Source organism: Talpa occidentalis, unplaced genomic scaffold, assembly GCF_014898055.3.
Source record: "Talpa occidentalis isolate TD23 unplaced genomic scaffold, MPIMG_talOcc4v2.1 talOcc4.12, whole genome shotgun sequence".
Taxonomy (NCBI): domain Eukaryota; kingdom Metazoa; phylum Chordata; class Mammalia; order Eulipotyphla; family Talpidae; genus Talpa; species Talpa occidentalis.
This window is the reverse complement of record NW_023601212.1, coordinates 5945370-5960558: the sequence shown is the minus strand read 5'-3', so window position 1 is coordinate 5960558 and position 15189 is coordinate 5945370. Positions and strand designations below refer to the sequence as shown.

Below are 15189 nucleotides of genomic sequence, written 5' to 3'. Positions count from 1 at the left end.
ACGTGGCCACAGAAGTAACCATGCCACGGCACTTGCAAAGTCTCTGTGCTGGCCTCGACCCCCACACCTGGGAGGCTGAACCAAACCTGCCCCAGATCTTTGCAAAGGGTGCCCCAGGCCGCATCAGTAACAAGAAGTTACTGATGTCAAAGGATTGTTCTCTCTGCTCGGTGCTCTCTCCCTGCAGCGGGCAGTCACTCTGGAATCTGCTTTCCCACAACGGATGACAGTGACATCAGCGTGGGCCTGGGAAACCTGAGTCCACTGGGGCCTCGCTGCAGTCAGCATTCTTCCTGTTCTGGAGCCCAAATTTTCAGGGCACCCTCAAGGGCTCTGGGCAGTCCCTCTGTGTTTGTGCTAAAAAATAATCAGTGACCGTCTCCTGCGCAGGGCTGCCTTGGCAACCAAGCCAGACCTAGCCCCTTCCTCTCCAAGGTCATGCTTTGCCGGGGCCATAAGCCACAGGTTAATACACAGACAAAGGAATTAATATATAACTGCAAAGAGGGAGAAATGCTTTCAGGAAAATGAAAAAGGTGAGGTGATGGAGAGCAACTGGGTATTTCCAGGGGTGCCCGTGCCTCACCACCCATTCCTGCACCTGCCCTCTCCTCAGGTGGGGACACTGAGCACCCCGCAGCCACGGCATAGCCCTCTGCATGCATGAGATCAGCCACCACAGTGCCACGCCCAGCCCCTTCCTCGGCCTTAGCACTCGCCCTGACTGTATCCCCTGGGGGGGGGCCAAGGGCCACATACTGTCGCCCCAGCTGGCTCCACCTGACCTTGGCCTCTGACAGTTCCAGGAGATTCTCCCCTGGCTGGGGCGTGGGCCAGAGATGGGACCTTGTGTTCTCAGCAAGGGTGTGTGGGCCGGTCAGTGTGGCCTTGGCCAAGATTTGACCCCATGGTGGCTCAGGCGCCCTGTCCAGGGCTGTGCAAATCAAAGGGTCATTGATGGCCCGGCACGGGCTCAAAACTGAGGCCAGCTGCCAGCGGCCTCCTGCCCCAGCCTGGAGCTTCTGCCCAGCAAGGGCTGCACACTAGGCAGCCTCAAGCAAGACTGACCTCGGGGCCGCCTTCCACCCCTTTTCTCTCATTCATGTCCTCCCCTCCACCCTGACCGCCCAGCCTAGCCTCACCCCTGCAGCCCACTTCCTACCCCAGCTGCCTGCCAGGGGCTCCTGCCCAGTTCTCTGTGCCCCAGACCCTGAGAGGTGAGCAGAAGTGTCAAGCCAGGGTGTCCAGAGCTGTGACCGAGGGGCGACCCAGGTGCAGGAAATCAAGACCAACTTCTCAGAGGCCGGGGACATTTAAACTGGGACTGGGGGTTGGACTGAGTGGCGAGGGGGACGAGGGTGGGAACAGAGTGCTGGGATGTTTATGCTTCAAGTAACAGGAAGCCCAATTCAAAGGTGTTGCCCGAACAAGCACACACAGCCCCCCCCCCCCCAACCCTGGACTGAAACGTTGGGTCATGTCACCTCTCCTAGCAAAGGGGATTTTGCAGGTTGGATTACGTTAAGGACCCGTGGGTGGGGAGATGGTCTGGGTTATCCAGATGGGCCCAGTGGCATCACAGGATCCTTCAAAGCTGAGACCCTTTCCCTCTGTGGCCCGAGAGAGGCACCGCGAGGACCTGGCGTCGCTGGCCTTGAAGACAGGAAGGGGCTTGTAGCCAGGGACTGTGGGCAGCCTCTGGAAGCTGGAAGACCCTCTCCCTCCCCCCCCATGGGGGCCTCCAGAAAGGAAAGCAGCTCTGCCAATACCTTGATTTTAACTCAGCAGGATCAGTGTGGATTTCTCACTTCCTTAGTTGTCAGAGAAAAAATTGTTGACTGAAGCCTCCAAATCTGTGGGAATTTGCTGCGGCAGCAACAGGCAGCGACGTACACGCAGACACGGCAAGTCTGGTTCCACGGGAGCACGGTCCCCGCCTGCTGGGAGACAGACAAGGCTCTGAGCACAGTGTGGAGGCAGGCAGCCATGCGGAGATCCTCGGGCAAGGGGCCATGGGGCTCCTGGGGAGGCGACTTAGAGGTCCGGAGGGAGAAGGGAGCACCCGGGGCAGCCCAGTCTGGGCTGTGCCTCCCTGTCAGGTCACGTTTGATCTGTCTCTGTTTTCTCATCTGTAAAATGGGCACAGACCTCAGTACACTGCACATTCCAGCCAGGATGCCAGGGCAGTGTGTCCCGCACAGAGAAGGGGTGTGAGATGCATGGCGGATTCTGTGATTAACAGGGTGCATGCAGGGCGGGGATGTATTGTCTTTCAAAACCAGGATGCTGTGAGGCAGGCACCTATTTTACAGAGGGGTCAACTGAGCCTAGAGGATAAAAACTGATTTTCTCATATCACAAAGCCCTCTGGGTTAAGATTGAACTCAGAACAGGTAAGCAGGCTTCCAGGGCCTGTGTGCTGAGCTGTGGGACTGGGCCTTCCCTTGTGTGGACTGGACAATGAAGGTCGGTCCCCAGGTGGTGACTGACACCTCCTTTCTCCAGCACTAGATTTTCCTCTGCACTCCCAGCCCAAATGACCCCAGGAGTGAGTGGTGACACAGGTCCAACCAATTAAGCTGTGCCACCCTGTGTCACATTTCATCTGACTCTGTTTTCAGCAAATCAGTAGTCAGTGACCCTAAGTATTCCCACCCCATTCCCTTCCCTACAAATGGGCCACATTTTTATTTTTTAAAAAGATTTATTTATGCATACCAGAACTAGGGTACGGACCAGAGATGTGTGTGGGAGGTGAGAGGATTCACCAGAGACAGAGTGGGGAACAGAACAGGCAGACTGACTGATATCCGCTGCTGAGGGGAGCAGCGGGGAGACAGAGAGGTCTGCTGAGCCATGTGGTTCAGCTCCCTGGCCAGCCAGGGATCAAACTTGTGCTGCAGAGGCTGCAGATAGCTTCATAGTGCTGCGTCCTAACCCCTTGCGCCACCAGGGAGGCCCACATTTTGATTTTGTTCAGGCATAAGTGACCACCTGTGTAACAGAAGGCATGTTTCCACCACCCTCCTTGTCCCAGGGGAAAATCCTTATTGTTTGAAGAGGGTGGAATTTATGTTAGTCATTCCTTTCACTAGGCATTGGTCAGCACACAACCGCAGTGTCCTGGCTGGGTCAATAGTAGAACATGGAGGAAATCCAGACACCCAGGCTGGCTGCAGCTGGAAGTGACTCTATAGCCTGATGCACGGCTCTCCTATTTGCTGCTCTAACAAATTGCCGGTACTTGCCTGCCAGGACCCTTCCTCTTGTCCCAGGAGGCAGGCTTGCTCAAGCCCTGAAGCACCCATCTTGGGAAAATTACTCCTCCCTGCTCTGTTTCCCCATTTCTGAATAACCATTCTGAACAGTCACTTCTGCCAGAGGCGGCCAAGGAGAGTGAATGTGTGTGGGGAAGCACGTGTCCACGGCAGCCCCAGGTTACGTGCATTATCAGCCAAGGGCACATGGGGTTGGCTTTCCTGGGGTGGCATTCCCTCTGGGGCATAGCCCCCCCTTAGCGCTTCTCTGGCTGTCCCTATGTCCCATAGGGACATAGGGAGGGTTCTGCAGTGGGTGAGCTGGGCTTGTTTCATTCTTTCATGCGAGCCTCTTCAGACCAGCGCGTGTTTGCTTGGGTCCTGAGTGTTCTTCTTGGGGACAGAATTGTGAATGGGAGGAAAAGGCACGAGAATTGCATGGGCCTAAGCCAAACCTGTGCCCTGTGTCAAGGTTAAGGTCAAGGTCAAGGAATGTCCCCAGTGAAAAGGCTTAATGAGACAACAGGATGTGGAACCAGGATGGCACCACGGAGAAGAGTTACCCTATGGGGACAGGCTGCATGGGTGTGTCAGCGGGTGCTAATTACCCAGTTCGGTAAATGTGCTGCTGCACTCAGGCAAGAAGGCAGCCAGTTTGTTGGAAATACATCAAAGCATGTTGGGGATAAAAGGACATGGGCGCAGCAACTTTGTCCCCAAATTCCACACAGATACATAGAGAACAAAAGTGGCAGAATTTTAACAGCTTTGGGTACTTTGGGTCTAGGACACACAGGGCACTTTGTACATATTCGTGAAACTTCACAGGTTAGAAATTGATCAAGTCGGCAGCACTGGGAAGGCATTGATCAGGAGAGAGTGGAAGTGTCCCTTTCCCTCACTAGCCTCCTGGGTCCTGGTCCCACCACCTGATTTTTGAGGGATTCTCAAGCCAGGCGAAGACTGGAAATTCCCTTTATCCTCAAATTTGATGCAACAGGATAGGGACTGCCTCTGGCAGGTGGCTTGGGGCTTGATGGAGATTCTGCGGCAGCAGTGCATCGAGTGTTGGTCTGGGCGTGGATGGTTCAAGAGCCACATGCTAATGAAAGGTCATTTGAACACAACTCAGGATCAAACCCCTCTTGGTAGGTGCTTACGCCACTAAACAGACGGCCACAATAAGTAAAAAAAAGCAGAGCTACCCCACAAACCAAAAAGTACGAATTGACAGTGAAAACTACACGAAAACTCAGCTCAAAACAACAAAATCAAAAACAAAAACGCAAACAAAAAGAAACAAAAACACAAACCAATAAAGACCTAAGTGGCCACTGGGTTCCCAGCGGCGGGGCTGGCGCGCCCTCTGGTGGCAGGAATGGTTCAGGCTCGTCCCTGAACCTCGAGGGGGACAAGATGGTGGTTGGCGGGCAAATCCCATCCCTGGACCCCTGGCCTCCAAGGCCGTTCGTACACAGCATCCAAATGTTCATTTCCCGGCGCCCTGGCCTCAGTTCCCCTTTCTGCAGGAAGCCCGACTCCAATCAACTCCTATTCATTCCTCAAAGCCCGGCCTCCGATGCCCTCTCCCCGAGGAAGCCCGTCTGTCTCCCAGCCGGAGCCAGGCCAGCCCAGGGCGCCATCGGCTCCGGCTCAGCCTCCCGGGGCCGGCGGCGCTCGGCGCCAGCTCGGTTGCTAGGGAGACCCGGCCCCTCCCGTGCGGGCCCCGCCCCGCAGCTTCCCCCGCCCCTCGCCCCGCGCCCGTCTTTGTTTGACCCTCAGCGGCCACCGTCGCCCGGCCGCGCTCCCGCGTGCCCCGCCCACGCCGTGCGTGCCCTGCGTGGCGTGCGCGGGTACGTCGCCCGCGAGGGAGCAGCAAACGGCCGGCGGCGGGCGCCGCGCGGGGGGCGGCGGCGCGGAGCAGGCGGCGGCGGCGGCCATGGCCGAGGCGTCGCCGCAGCCCGGACGCTACTTCTGCCACTGCTGCTCCGTCGAGATCGTGCCGCGCCTGCCGGTGAGGCCCGGGCGGCGGCGGCGGGCGGCTCTTCCCGGGCCGGGCGGGCCGCGCGAGCCGGCGGCGGGGCAACCGAGGCCGGCGCGACCCCCGACGCCCGCGGCGCCCGGCGGCGGGTCTGGCTGCGGCCGCGCGGCGCCCGGCGGGGAAACTGACCCGCGGCCGCGTCCGGGCGGGGCCCGCGCTCCGCGCCGCGGGGGCCGGGCGGGCCGGGCTGTGCGGCCTCGCGGCCCGTGGCCCCCGGCCTGACGGCGCCGCGCGGGGCGAGGAGGGAGCGGGCGGCCGGGGGGTGTCGGGCCCGCACCCCGCGATCGCCCGCCGGTGCCCGGCCCGCGCCGCCCGGCTGGGGTGCCGGAGCCGCGCCGGTGCCCGAGGCAGCCTCCCGCAGCGGGCCCCGGCGGGGCGAGGAGGGCCCTGGGCTTCACCCCGGAAGGAAAGGCCGGGGTGCAGGCCTGGAAGGGGAGGGGGGCAGGGACCTCCCGCCCCGCGGAAGGGAAGGCAGACCCCCCCCCGCCCGGCGCGCAGTCCTCCGGGAGCCGGGCACCCCTCGGCCCCCAGAGCCCCCCCGGACTCCCCGGCTCGCGGCGGCCGGAAGGACGGGGCTCCTGCGGGCGCGATGGCCCGCGTGCAGCCCGCGAGGCTGGCCGTAAGCCCGGGACAGGCCTGGGGTCTCGGGCTCACCCCTGCTGCCGGCCTGTCTAGAGCCTTAGGGATCCCAGCGCCCCGTGGTGGCGGGCAGTGAGGACCCCCACGGGGGACCCCCCACCGGTGTTCCTTGGCCATTTCCTGGCCTCGTAACCTTGGGCCAGGACAGTCCTGATGTCTAGGACTGTCCCTGGGCTGGCGAGGCCCCCCCAGTCAGAATCCCGTGGTGGCAGGGCAGCCATGACTTTTGCCCTCAGAGTTTAGAGGCTGGTCAGGGCATTAACCACAGACAAGCTGCTGGCAAATGGTTCGTCAGGAATGTTGGTAAATTCCGTGAGAGCAAACCGGGTGCCAGGGCCTGCCTGTGGGTTTGCAGCAGGATTCAGCCAGGCCCCGTGGATAGGGTTACTGGAAGTAAGGGGCACACCTGGTGCCGGGGTGTGTGTGTGAGAGAAACTGAGACTGAGACTCTTGAGAAAGTCTCGCTACTCCCCACCCCTGAAATGAGACTTGTGCTCAGGCCCCTGTAAGACGGGCTCTGCCAGTTCCCTGGTGTGTGTCCCAGATCCTTTCTCTTCCTGTCAAGTGGGTTTGAAGAGAGGGGCTCTCCTGGGGGTATGTCTCCCAGGATTCGTGCTTCTCTCTGTGGGAGGGTCCTGGCAGGAAGCTGTGCGCTGTCGGGCCTTGACCACCATTCGGGCTTGAAGGTGAGGAGCATCCACGTGTGCCGGGGGCGGGCGCCCTCCTGGGCAGGCACGTGGCAGCAGGAACCTGACAGGCCTGCTGGCCGGGAGGCTGGTGCACAGGCCCAGACTTGATTCTCCTCCGTGTTGGTGCCCTGGGAATGTGGTGGACGTGATGGCTTAAGTGGCATGGCTGCAGGCCTGTGCGCGTGGTGTCTGCCCAGGTGCTGAGATGAGCTGTGCTGGCCGAGGACGGCACCTGGGTGGCTTTCCCTGGTAGAGGCATCCCTGAGTGCATGGTCAAAGGGGGGCGATTTCCTGCCTCTGAGCACTGTTGGGCAGAGGAAGTCTTGCAGTGGGCCTCTTTTTGCCCTTCTCCCCCGCACCTCATTCACCCTGTCCTCTGTCCTCACCCCTAGAGGACCCTTGAAGAGCCCTGGCTCCCGCTTTTTACCAGAGTGGCGTCCAGCGTCCTGCAGCGTCCCTGGACTCCGGCATCTCCCTTGCTGGATGTTGCATGCGGCCGTGAGACCCTGCCCCTTTCTCAGGCTGGGCCTCAGAAGCTGGGGCCCTCGGAGCTTGTGCGTGGACTGTCTCCTGGAGCTGAGATCAGCCTGGAGTTGTCTAGGGCGCTCGGAGGTGTGGCCTGCCCCTCTATGATCTTCCTGCTGGTGCTCTTGGGGCTGAAGCAAGGTGTTGCCCCTGCACGATGGGCCCACGAGTGGTGTCAGTGCGTCCTGGTCTCTAGTGATGGTGTAGAACAGCCTGGGAAGATGGAGGAAGGTCGGGGTTCGCTGCCTGCGTTGAAACCGTGTGTGTGCGCGCGCGCGCATCCATCCGTCCGTCCTCTTCTGTCGTGGGCAGGCAAAGGCCTCAAGCAGTGCCAGGTCTGGCACGGCCTGCGCCCAGCTTCTGGCAGTGTGTTCAGGACCCTTGGGCAGTTGGAGGGATGGGCAGGGAGTGAAGGTGGAGGGGGCTGGTTGTCCCTGAAGGTCTGGGCAGGTCTCCGTCCTGTGACATCTGAGGAGGACTCTGAGGGGTAGAGGCAGCAGTGAGCTGGCAGGGTGTGGGCGGGAGTGCGGGGGCCTAGGTTTTCACTGGTCTGTGTTGGGGCCTGAGCTTACTTGTGCCTGGCGCAGATCTGCCTGGGGTCTGTCCGGAGCTCTGCCTCTCCCGGGGGAGCCTGTCTCTCGTCACCTCTCGCTGCTGCGCACGCGCCTGGCAGGCCTCTGCGTGTGTGACGGAGTGTATAAATGAAGAATGGTGGCATCCCAAGGGCTGTCCCAGCTGGCACATCACTCCTGTCAGAACCCCCACGTCTCTGACACAGAGTGGGTCCCCAACTTTGGTGTTCTAGCTGCTGCTGTTGCCATAGTGACGATGCTGGTGTAGTGTTCTCCCCCATCCCTCCTTCAAGGGGAGAAGTAGCTAATTCACAGGGAGCTGCCTTTGGGTAGGGCTTGGTGCCAACAAGTCACTAGGGCCCCCCCACCACTGTGGCAGAAGAGGCAGTGAGGGTGGGTTCTTGTGGTGCCAGATGTCAGAGCCCTGGGTGTTGAGGCCATCCTCCGTTTACAGGTGGGGAGACCGAGGCTTGCAGCCTGGAGGTGACGTTTGAGCAGAGACCTGACTTCTGCGAGGGGCGAGCCAGGTAGATATCTGGGGGAGAAGACTGTGTTGGCAGAGGGGATGGCATGCAGGCCCTGAAATGGGTGGGCCCCGCGCGAGGCCGCAGGTGGCCTGGACAGGGCGGGGATCATGCCCTGTGTGACACGGGCTCCAGCTGGTGTTCAGGGAGGTGGGCTGTGATAGAGTGCCCCGACCGAGATCAGGGAGTGCCTAGGTGTGGCAGCAAACCTTAGCTTAGGGGGAGAAGACGCTGCCCACTTTCCAGAAGGGCAATCTGAGGCTCAGGCGGAGGCCGGGTCCCATGCCGGCTGTTCTTTCTCTCCCGTGCTGTGCAGGGGCTGGTGGAGGCCTGCTGGGTGCTGCGAGGAGAGCAGGGCCTTGTGTTGGACCCCGTCAGAGGGACCAGCCTGGCTGGAGAGGGTGGGCATGTACCTGACCCTTCTGTGGGTGGGGGACAGGGCAGCTGGCATTGGGGCTTCACCAGGATTTGGGGAGAAACTGGACCTTCCTGTGACGCTGTGCCGAAGGCAGCCTGGGCAGAGCTGTGCCGCACACCCAGAGATGAGGCTTGTCTGTGGTCTCACTGTTGGAGGGTGTGTCCCGATTGCAGCCACGCACACCCGCCTGCAACCCATTTATCGTGGCTGCTGCCCTCCCCGGGCTCCGGGAGACCCCCTTCCCCAGCCTCATGTCACCCCCTTCACATGGGGACAGATGACAGAACTGCAGTCCCAGTGGGTAGGGAGATGGGCAGGTGTCAGGAGGAGCATGGGGTGACACCCCTGGGCCCCTGGGAATCTTATGCCAGTGGTGACTGTGGAGATCACGCTGTGCAGAGAGCTGCTAATGTCATTGCCATCCCTTAACAGCGTTACTGAGATCCACGCTGCCCTTTAAAGTGTACAGTACCCACTTACCTAGTTCCAGAATATTCTGTTACCTGTGGAAAGAAGCCTTGTCCCCATCAGCTGTCACCCCTATCCCCAGCCCTTCGCACCATGAACCCACCCTCGGTGACTGTGCCCCTTCTGGACATTGCACATCAGTGGACTCACGCTGTGGCCTGTGTGTCTGCTTCTCTCCCTGAGCACCACGTGGTAGCGAGTGTCAGCGCTGCCCTCCTTTTCATGGCTGAGTGGCGTTCCCGTGGGCGGACGGACATGTCGTGTGTGTCTTCCCGCTGGCGGAGATCTGGGCTGTTCCTCCTCTCAGCTCGCAAGGCTTGAGCGCCGTGCACGCGTGCACAGGTGTCTGCGTGGACGTCGGTTTTCGAGTCTCTTGGATACATATCTGGGAACAGAATTGCTGGGTTGTGTGGTGACTGGCTTTTCAAGTAACTGTCCAGCTACTTTCCCTGTTTCATGTCCCCACCAGTGGTTTAAGAGCCCCGATTTCTCCCCCACTTGCCAGCGCTGGTTACTGCGGCCCTGGGAGCCCGCCTGCTGGTTACTGGGCGTGAGGAATAGCGCAGGTTGTTTGTTTGTTTGTTTTTTTATACAAGAACCGGGGTACAGCCAGAAGTGCAGGAGGGTGAGAGGATCCACCAGAGACAGAGTGGGGAACAGAACAGGCAGACTGATGAAATACACTGCTGAGGGGAGCAGCGGGCGAGACAGGAGAGGTCTGCTCGCCATGTGGGCTGCTCTGAGGCCGGTGGGGATCGAACCGGTGCTGCAGAGGCTACGGACAGCTTCACAGCGCTGCGCTCAACCACCTGACGTGCAGGTTTTGATTTGCATTTCCCTGTGGACCACTGAGTCTCTTCTTCCCAGGCCTGTTGGCCATTTGTGTATCTTCTTTGGAGAAATGTCTGTGCTGATCCTTTGGCCATTTATTCATTTATTTATTTATTTTTTAAAAGATTTATTTATTTATTTATTTATTTTTTATTTATACGTACATACATACATACATACAAGAACCGGGGTATAGGCCAGATGCGCAGGAGGGTGAGAGGACTCACCAGAGACAGAGCGGGGAACAGAACAGGCAGACTGATGAAATACACTGCTGAGGGGAGCAGCGGGCGAGACAGGAGAGGTCTGCTTTGCCATGTGGGACCCTCGCCTGCCAGCCAGGATTGAACCAGTCCTGCAGAGGCTGCGGACAGCTTCACAGCGCTGCGCTCAACTGCCTGCGCCACCAGGGGAGGCCCTTGGTTGTTTGTTTTTATTGTTGTTACACTCTGAACACAGTCCCTGTGCAGATACCGCCTGCCCACCCTCTCCACTCCGGTGGTGTCGTTGGATCCCTGCCCCTGCGTTTGCTTTTTTAGTGGTGAGGGGAGAGATGGGGTCGGTGGCCACCCTGGTGCCCACACTCTCCTGAGATTGTCCCCATGGAATGGCGCTCAGGGCTAGAGGTTGGCCTTGCTCTGTTGTCTTAACTCTGTGAGTGACCATGTTGTGCAGGGGTGGCCTTGGGGATACCAGCGCAAGCCTGAGCTTACACACCTGATGACATGGGCCCACCTACTGCAGTTATGGGCCTGGGCCTGTTTCAGGGGTTGCAGGCTGAGTGCTGGGGCTATAGAATATTGCAGAAATGCTGCGTGGGGCATCTGTGTTCAGTCCTTCTTGGGGCTACCTTCCTGGGGCTGGCCTGCCCTGAGGCCCACAGTCATGTCCTCTTCAGCTGGCACCTTGTCATTGGAGCCATGTCAGTGGGCCCATTTGCTACAGGCCTTGTCTGAGCCTTTATCAGCTGATGTGGTCAGAGGAGGACCTGACCTCTGTGGCTGTGGGTGCAGAGGCTGATAGACTGGAATGTGGGGGTATGGGGAGTGACTTTGGAGCTGGGGTCTCGCCTGTGAGAGAAGCTGCTTGGCTTACAGGGGTTTGTGCAGTGGGTGCCTGGGCCGCCTGGGCAGTGGGTCCAAGCTAGACCCCAGCAGTTTACAGGATGTTGATGGCTGCCATAGGCTTTGCCTCTCTCCTCTGCTGCTTGTGTGGCCTGTGCGGGGGGCGGGGGGGGGTCCAGCGAGCCCAGGAATGCAGCCCACATGGGGGCCAGGCCCCCCTGGAGATCAGGCTGACTGATTTTCTCCTCCCACAGGATTATATCTGTCCAAGATGTGAGTCCGGTTTTATCGAGGAGCTTCCAGAAGAGACCAGGTAAACACAGCCCCTTGGTCACAGGGGCCTGGGTGCTTGGAGGCGGGGCCTGGGCATCTGGGGTGAGGGCATGACTCCCGTGTCGACCTGACCACACTGTCCTCCCAGGAGCACAGAGAACGGCTCCGCCCCCTCCACAGCCCCTACGGACCAGAGCAGGCAGCCCTTCGAGGTGAGCAGTCCCGGTCCCCCGATACCATGTCCTACAAGCAGTGCCCACCTCGAGAGAGAGGCGGGGGGCTGGGCCCTCCCACCTTTCTCGTAGTCACAGCCCACATCCCACGCGACACCACGGTTTCGCTAGTGTCTCCTGCAGCCTACCAGGAAAGGCAGGGTGGGGACCAGCTGGCAACTTGGAGCTCCTGCCCCCCTCTCTGCAGAGCGTCGACCAGCACCTGTTCACACTGCCACAGGGCTACGGGCAGTTTGCTTTCGGCATCTTTGATGACAGCTTTGAGATCCCCACGTTCCCCCCTGGAGCACAGGCTGATGATGGCAGAGACCCCGAGAGCCGGCGCGAGCGGGAGCAGCACTCCCGGCACCGTTACGGTGCCCGGCAACCCCGTGCCCGCCTCGCTGCGCGGAGGGCCGCTGGCCGGCACGAAGGCGTCCCCACACTGGAAGGGTGAGGGGGCTGGAGTGGGAGAGGTGGGAGGCAAACGGGGACACTTGTGGGGGCTTCTAGCCTGCCCTACTGCTCAGAGCACCTGTCTGCCCTTTCAGAAGGTGCTGTGGCCACGCTGGTTGGGTGCTGCCTCTAGTGCAGGTCTGTGGGGTAGGCGATTTTCCCGTGTGTTCGGGCAGAACCGCCTGAACCCACAATGAGAGATGAGGAACAGGGAGTCTTCACACTCACTGAGTGTCCCCCTTGGTCCTCAGGATCCTCTGCTCAGACGTGGCGGGTTCGCACCCAGTCCCCAGTCAGCAGGCTGCCCCTGAGCAGAGCCTGAGCGCCCTCCTGGCCACAGACCCTCGGTGTGTGGGGCTCGCACTGGAAAAGCTTGTCTTTAACCTGAGCACAGTGCAGAGGAGGAAGGTTAGGCCAGAGGACGACAGAACCGGCGGTGCCCTGCAGGCCGACCCCGCGCCCAGAGGACACTGGCTAGACCTCCCGGGCCTCAGCTACACGGGCATGTGCTGGTGCCCCTTAGTGCAGGTCTGAGCACGCATGGAGCTGCTCTGGCTCAGGGCCACTTCCTTGTACCTCCTGATGTGTTGGGGCTCCCCCCACCCAGCTTATCTCTGGGTTGATGTGGCCTCGACCCACGGCTGGAGTTAAGGCACTTCGCTCCCACGTGTAAGGGGACCCAGAGCCCCGCAGGGGGAGAGTCCCGGGGCCTCTGTGTCACCTGATGGCGTGACCTTAAAAGCTGCAAGTCCAGACGTTGGACGTGCCCTTCCCATGCCATCTCTGCCCGCTTGGCCCGGGAGGGGCTGACTGTCGCCTCCCCCTCTCTGTTCCAGGATCATCCAGCAGCTGGTGAATGGCATCATCACTCCCGCCACCATCCCCAATCTGGGCCTGGGCCCCTGGTGAGTAGGTGGGCGCTCCCCTAACCCCTGCACCCTGCCCAGCCCCTCTGCCACTTGAACCCGGACCTCTCTGCCCAGGGGTGTCCTGCACTCAAACCCGATGGACTACGCCTGGGGGGCCAACGGCCTAGATGCCATCATCACGCAGGTACGGGTGGTCCTCCCCAAGGCAGGCAGTGGGCGTCTTTCCTTCTAAAGGAACAGTCCTTGGACAGGCCCGTGCCCAGACAGGGCTGTGTGCTCCCCGGTCACATCCCTGTACTGACAGGTTGTCCTGGACCTCCACATGCCCACGCAGGGCGCGCCCTCCCGATGGCTCCGCCTCCCTCGGCCTCTCCTGAAAGCACTGCATGTGTGGGCTTTGTCCCTCCGGGTCGCCTCTCCGGGTGTCTTGCCGACAAGCCCTTGGAGTGCTCTGCCACTTGGAGACCCAGTGTCTTGTTTTAGCTGATGTGCAGACTCGGGGAGGACCCCCAGTCTCATGGAGATGTGGGAGACCCCGGGAGGGGTCCGGTGACAGGACAAGTGCAGCTTCTGGACTTTTGCAGGTGACCCGGCCCTGTGCATTTCGGAGCCCTGTGGGCCAGGGCCCTCCCACACACCAGCCTCAGCAGTCCGGCCTCTTGTCTTTCAGCTCCTCAATCAGTTTGAAAACACAGGCCCCCCGCCTGCAGACAAAGAGAAAATCCAGGCCCTCCCCACCATCCCCGTCACTGAGGAACACGTAGGTACGTGCCCCTTGGCCACTCAGCTTCTGGCTGTTTTTCCTTCCGTGACCGTCCACAAAGGAAGGTCTGCGTGAAGGAGGGACTTCCGGCCCCAGCCCCTCCATCCCCTGTGCCGTGGGTGCGAGGTGGCCCCAACAGCAGGCTCCCCAGAGGGCTCGCCCTGGTCGGGGCTGTGGAGAACCCTCCCCCGTCGGGTGCCCGTGGGGCCCGGGGCCGGCCCTTGCATGCCCTCTGCGCAGGGCAGCGTGGCTGGCGCCGCTCTGAGCGCCTGTCCCGTAGGCTCCGGGCTGGAGTGCCCCGTGTGCAAGGACGACTACGGGCTGGGTGAGCACGTGCGGCAGCTGCCCTGCAACCACCTGTTCCACGACGGCTGCATCGTGCCCTGGCTGGAGCAGGTGAGCAGCGGCAGGCTCGGGCGGCCCCCCCTCGCCCCCCCTGTGCTGAACCTCCCTCTCCCCCTCAAGCACGACAGCTGTCCCGTCTGCCGGAAGAGCCTCACGGGACAGAACACGGCCACCAATCCTCCCGGCCTGACCGGCATGAGCTTCCCCTCTTCCTCTTCATCCAGCTCCTCCAGCTCGCCCAGCAGCGAGCACCCGGCCGGCAGCTCCTGAGCCCGCGGCCCCAGCGTGAGCCAGCGCAGCCGGTGCGGCCGGGGCCGGGCACCAGGCCCGCCCTCCCGTGGCTCCCGCGCCACCGCACCATGGACTCCGTGCCCGGCCATGCCATGGCCACAGGCGGAGGCTGAGGACCCGCCGCCTCCAGGTGCAGAGGGGAGCGTGGCCCTCGGCTTCCAGCAGGACGTCCGCGCTGGGCCTGGCATGCGGCCCCTGGGTGCCGCCAGCGCCCGCCGTCCTATTTGTCTCCAACCTCTCCCTCCACGTGTTCAATGGTGGAAAGGTTTTTATAATTTTAAATTATTACTGCTTTGAAATAAATGGACGTTGAGCTCACACGCGGCCGTGCATGGTCTGTGGGTGGATCGGCTCTTTGCGGTGCCCCGGCCGCCCCCGCCCCTCGGGCCCCGCGTGGGCGGCCCGGGACCACAAGGACGACCAGCAGGCCAGGAACAAAATTGCTTGACAGATGTTTTTTAAAGGAAAAAATATGTGTATCTTGAAAGCTATTTAAAAATACACCTACTTAGAAAGAAGCAGGTGGTTGGCGTTTTCCTTCTGCGCCGAGCGTGTCTGGGCGCATGTGGGCATCCCGCCAGCCGCCGCCCCGGGGGCTGTGCCTTCACAGGTGCCTCCAGACCCTATCCCTGCGGCGCGTGGGAGCCCCGGGAAGCAGCTGCGCCGGGCGCCGGCGGGCCTGGGTCCCACCACGCGGCTGGGAGGGCAGCCTGGGGCTGGCGCGGGGCAGCCGGGGTCTCTCAGTTCCCGAGGGTTCCCAGTCGGGTGCCGGCCAGTGCAGACGTGATGGAGAAGCACCTGCTTGCTGATCACGGGCCGCGGAGCCACACCCCAGGGTCACCGGGTGACCTTCTGACCTGGGCCAGCGCCCTCTTCCTGCACGGCGCCCACTCCCACCCGTGAGAACTGAGGCGCTCGGGCGCTCGGAAGGCTGTGTCCCAGGTGCTGCGCG

General features: G+C 61.2%; 2 protein-coding genes across 5 annotated transcripts; one reads left to right on the top strand and one right to left on the bottom strand.

Moving 5' to 3' along the window:
• Positions 1-5177: 5177 nt before the first annotated feature.
• RNF126 (ring finger protein 126) lies at positions 5178-14750 on the top strand. 2 transcript variants are annotated; one of them, XM_037504892.2, is made up of 9 exons: positions 5178-5271; positions 11283-11341; positions 11450-11513; positions 11722-11966; positions 12806-12874; positions 12953-13022; positions 13509-13602; positions 13882-13997; positions 14171-14750. In XM_037504892.2, the coding sequence occupies exons 1-9, from the start codon at positions 5197-5199 to the stop codon at positions 14348-14350; spliced, it is 972 nt and encodes a 323-aa protein (XP_037360789.1). In that variant the 5' UTR covers positions 5178-5196; the 3' UTR covers positions 14351-14750. The 2 variants fall into 2 exon arrangements, with proteins under 2 accessions (XP_037360789.1, XP_037360790.1); XM_037504893.2 differs by having other exon boundaries at positions 14067-14247.
• Positions 6236-9513, bottom strand: LOC119240470 (uncharacterized). Of its 3 annotated transcripts, XM_054692999.1 has the most exons (3): positions 9284-9513; positions 7724-7828; positions 6236-7364 (listed from the first exon to the last, which is right to left on the bottom strand). In XM_054692999.1, the coding sequence occupies exons 1-3, from the start codon at positions 9388-9390 to the stop codon at positions 6299-6301; spliced, it is 1278 nt and encodes a 425-aa protein (XP_054548974.1). In that variant the 5' UTR covers positions 9391-9513; the 3' UTR covers positions 6236-6298. The 3 variants fall into 3 exon arrangements, with proteins under 3 accessions (XP_054548974.1, XP_054548975.1, XP_037360788.1); XM_054693000.1 differs by lacking the exon at positions 7724-7828; XM_037504891.1 differs by lacking the exon at positions 9284-9513 and having other exon boundaries at positions 7724-8303.
• Positions 14751-15189: the final 439 nt, after the last annotated feature.

Bases quoted from the DNA above. Each gene is read 5' to 3' on its own strand.
- LOC119240470 (XM_037504891.1), bottom strand. From the start codon at position 8,004: ATGGGGGAGAACACTACACCAGCATCGTCACTATGGCAACAGCAGCAG. The intron at 7,365-7,723 runs GTAAGCTCAGGC...CCATCTTCCCAG, and splicing joins CAGATCTGCGCCAGGCACAA to GCTGTTCTACACCATCACTA.
- RNF126 (XM_037504892.2), top strand. From the start codon at position 5,197: ATGGCCGAGGCGTCGCCGCAGCCCGGACGCTACTTCTGCCACTGCTGC. The intron at 11,967-12,805 runs GTGAGGGGGCTG...TCTCTGTTCCAG, and splicing joins GGCGTCCCCACACTGGAAGG to GATCATCCAGCAGCTGGTGA. The intron at 13,998-14,170 runs GTGAGCAGCGGC...CTCTTCATCCAG, and splicing joins TCGTGCCCTGGCTGGAGCAG to CTCCTCCAGCTCGCCCAGCA.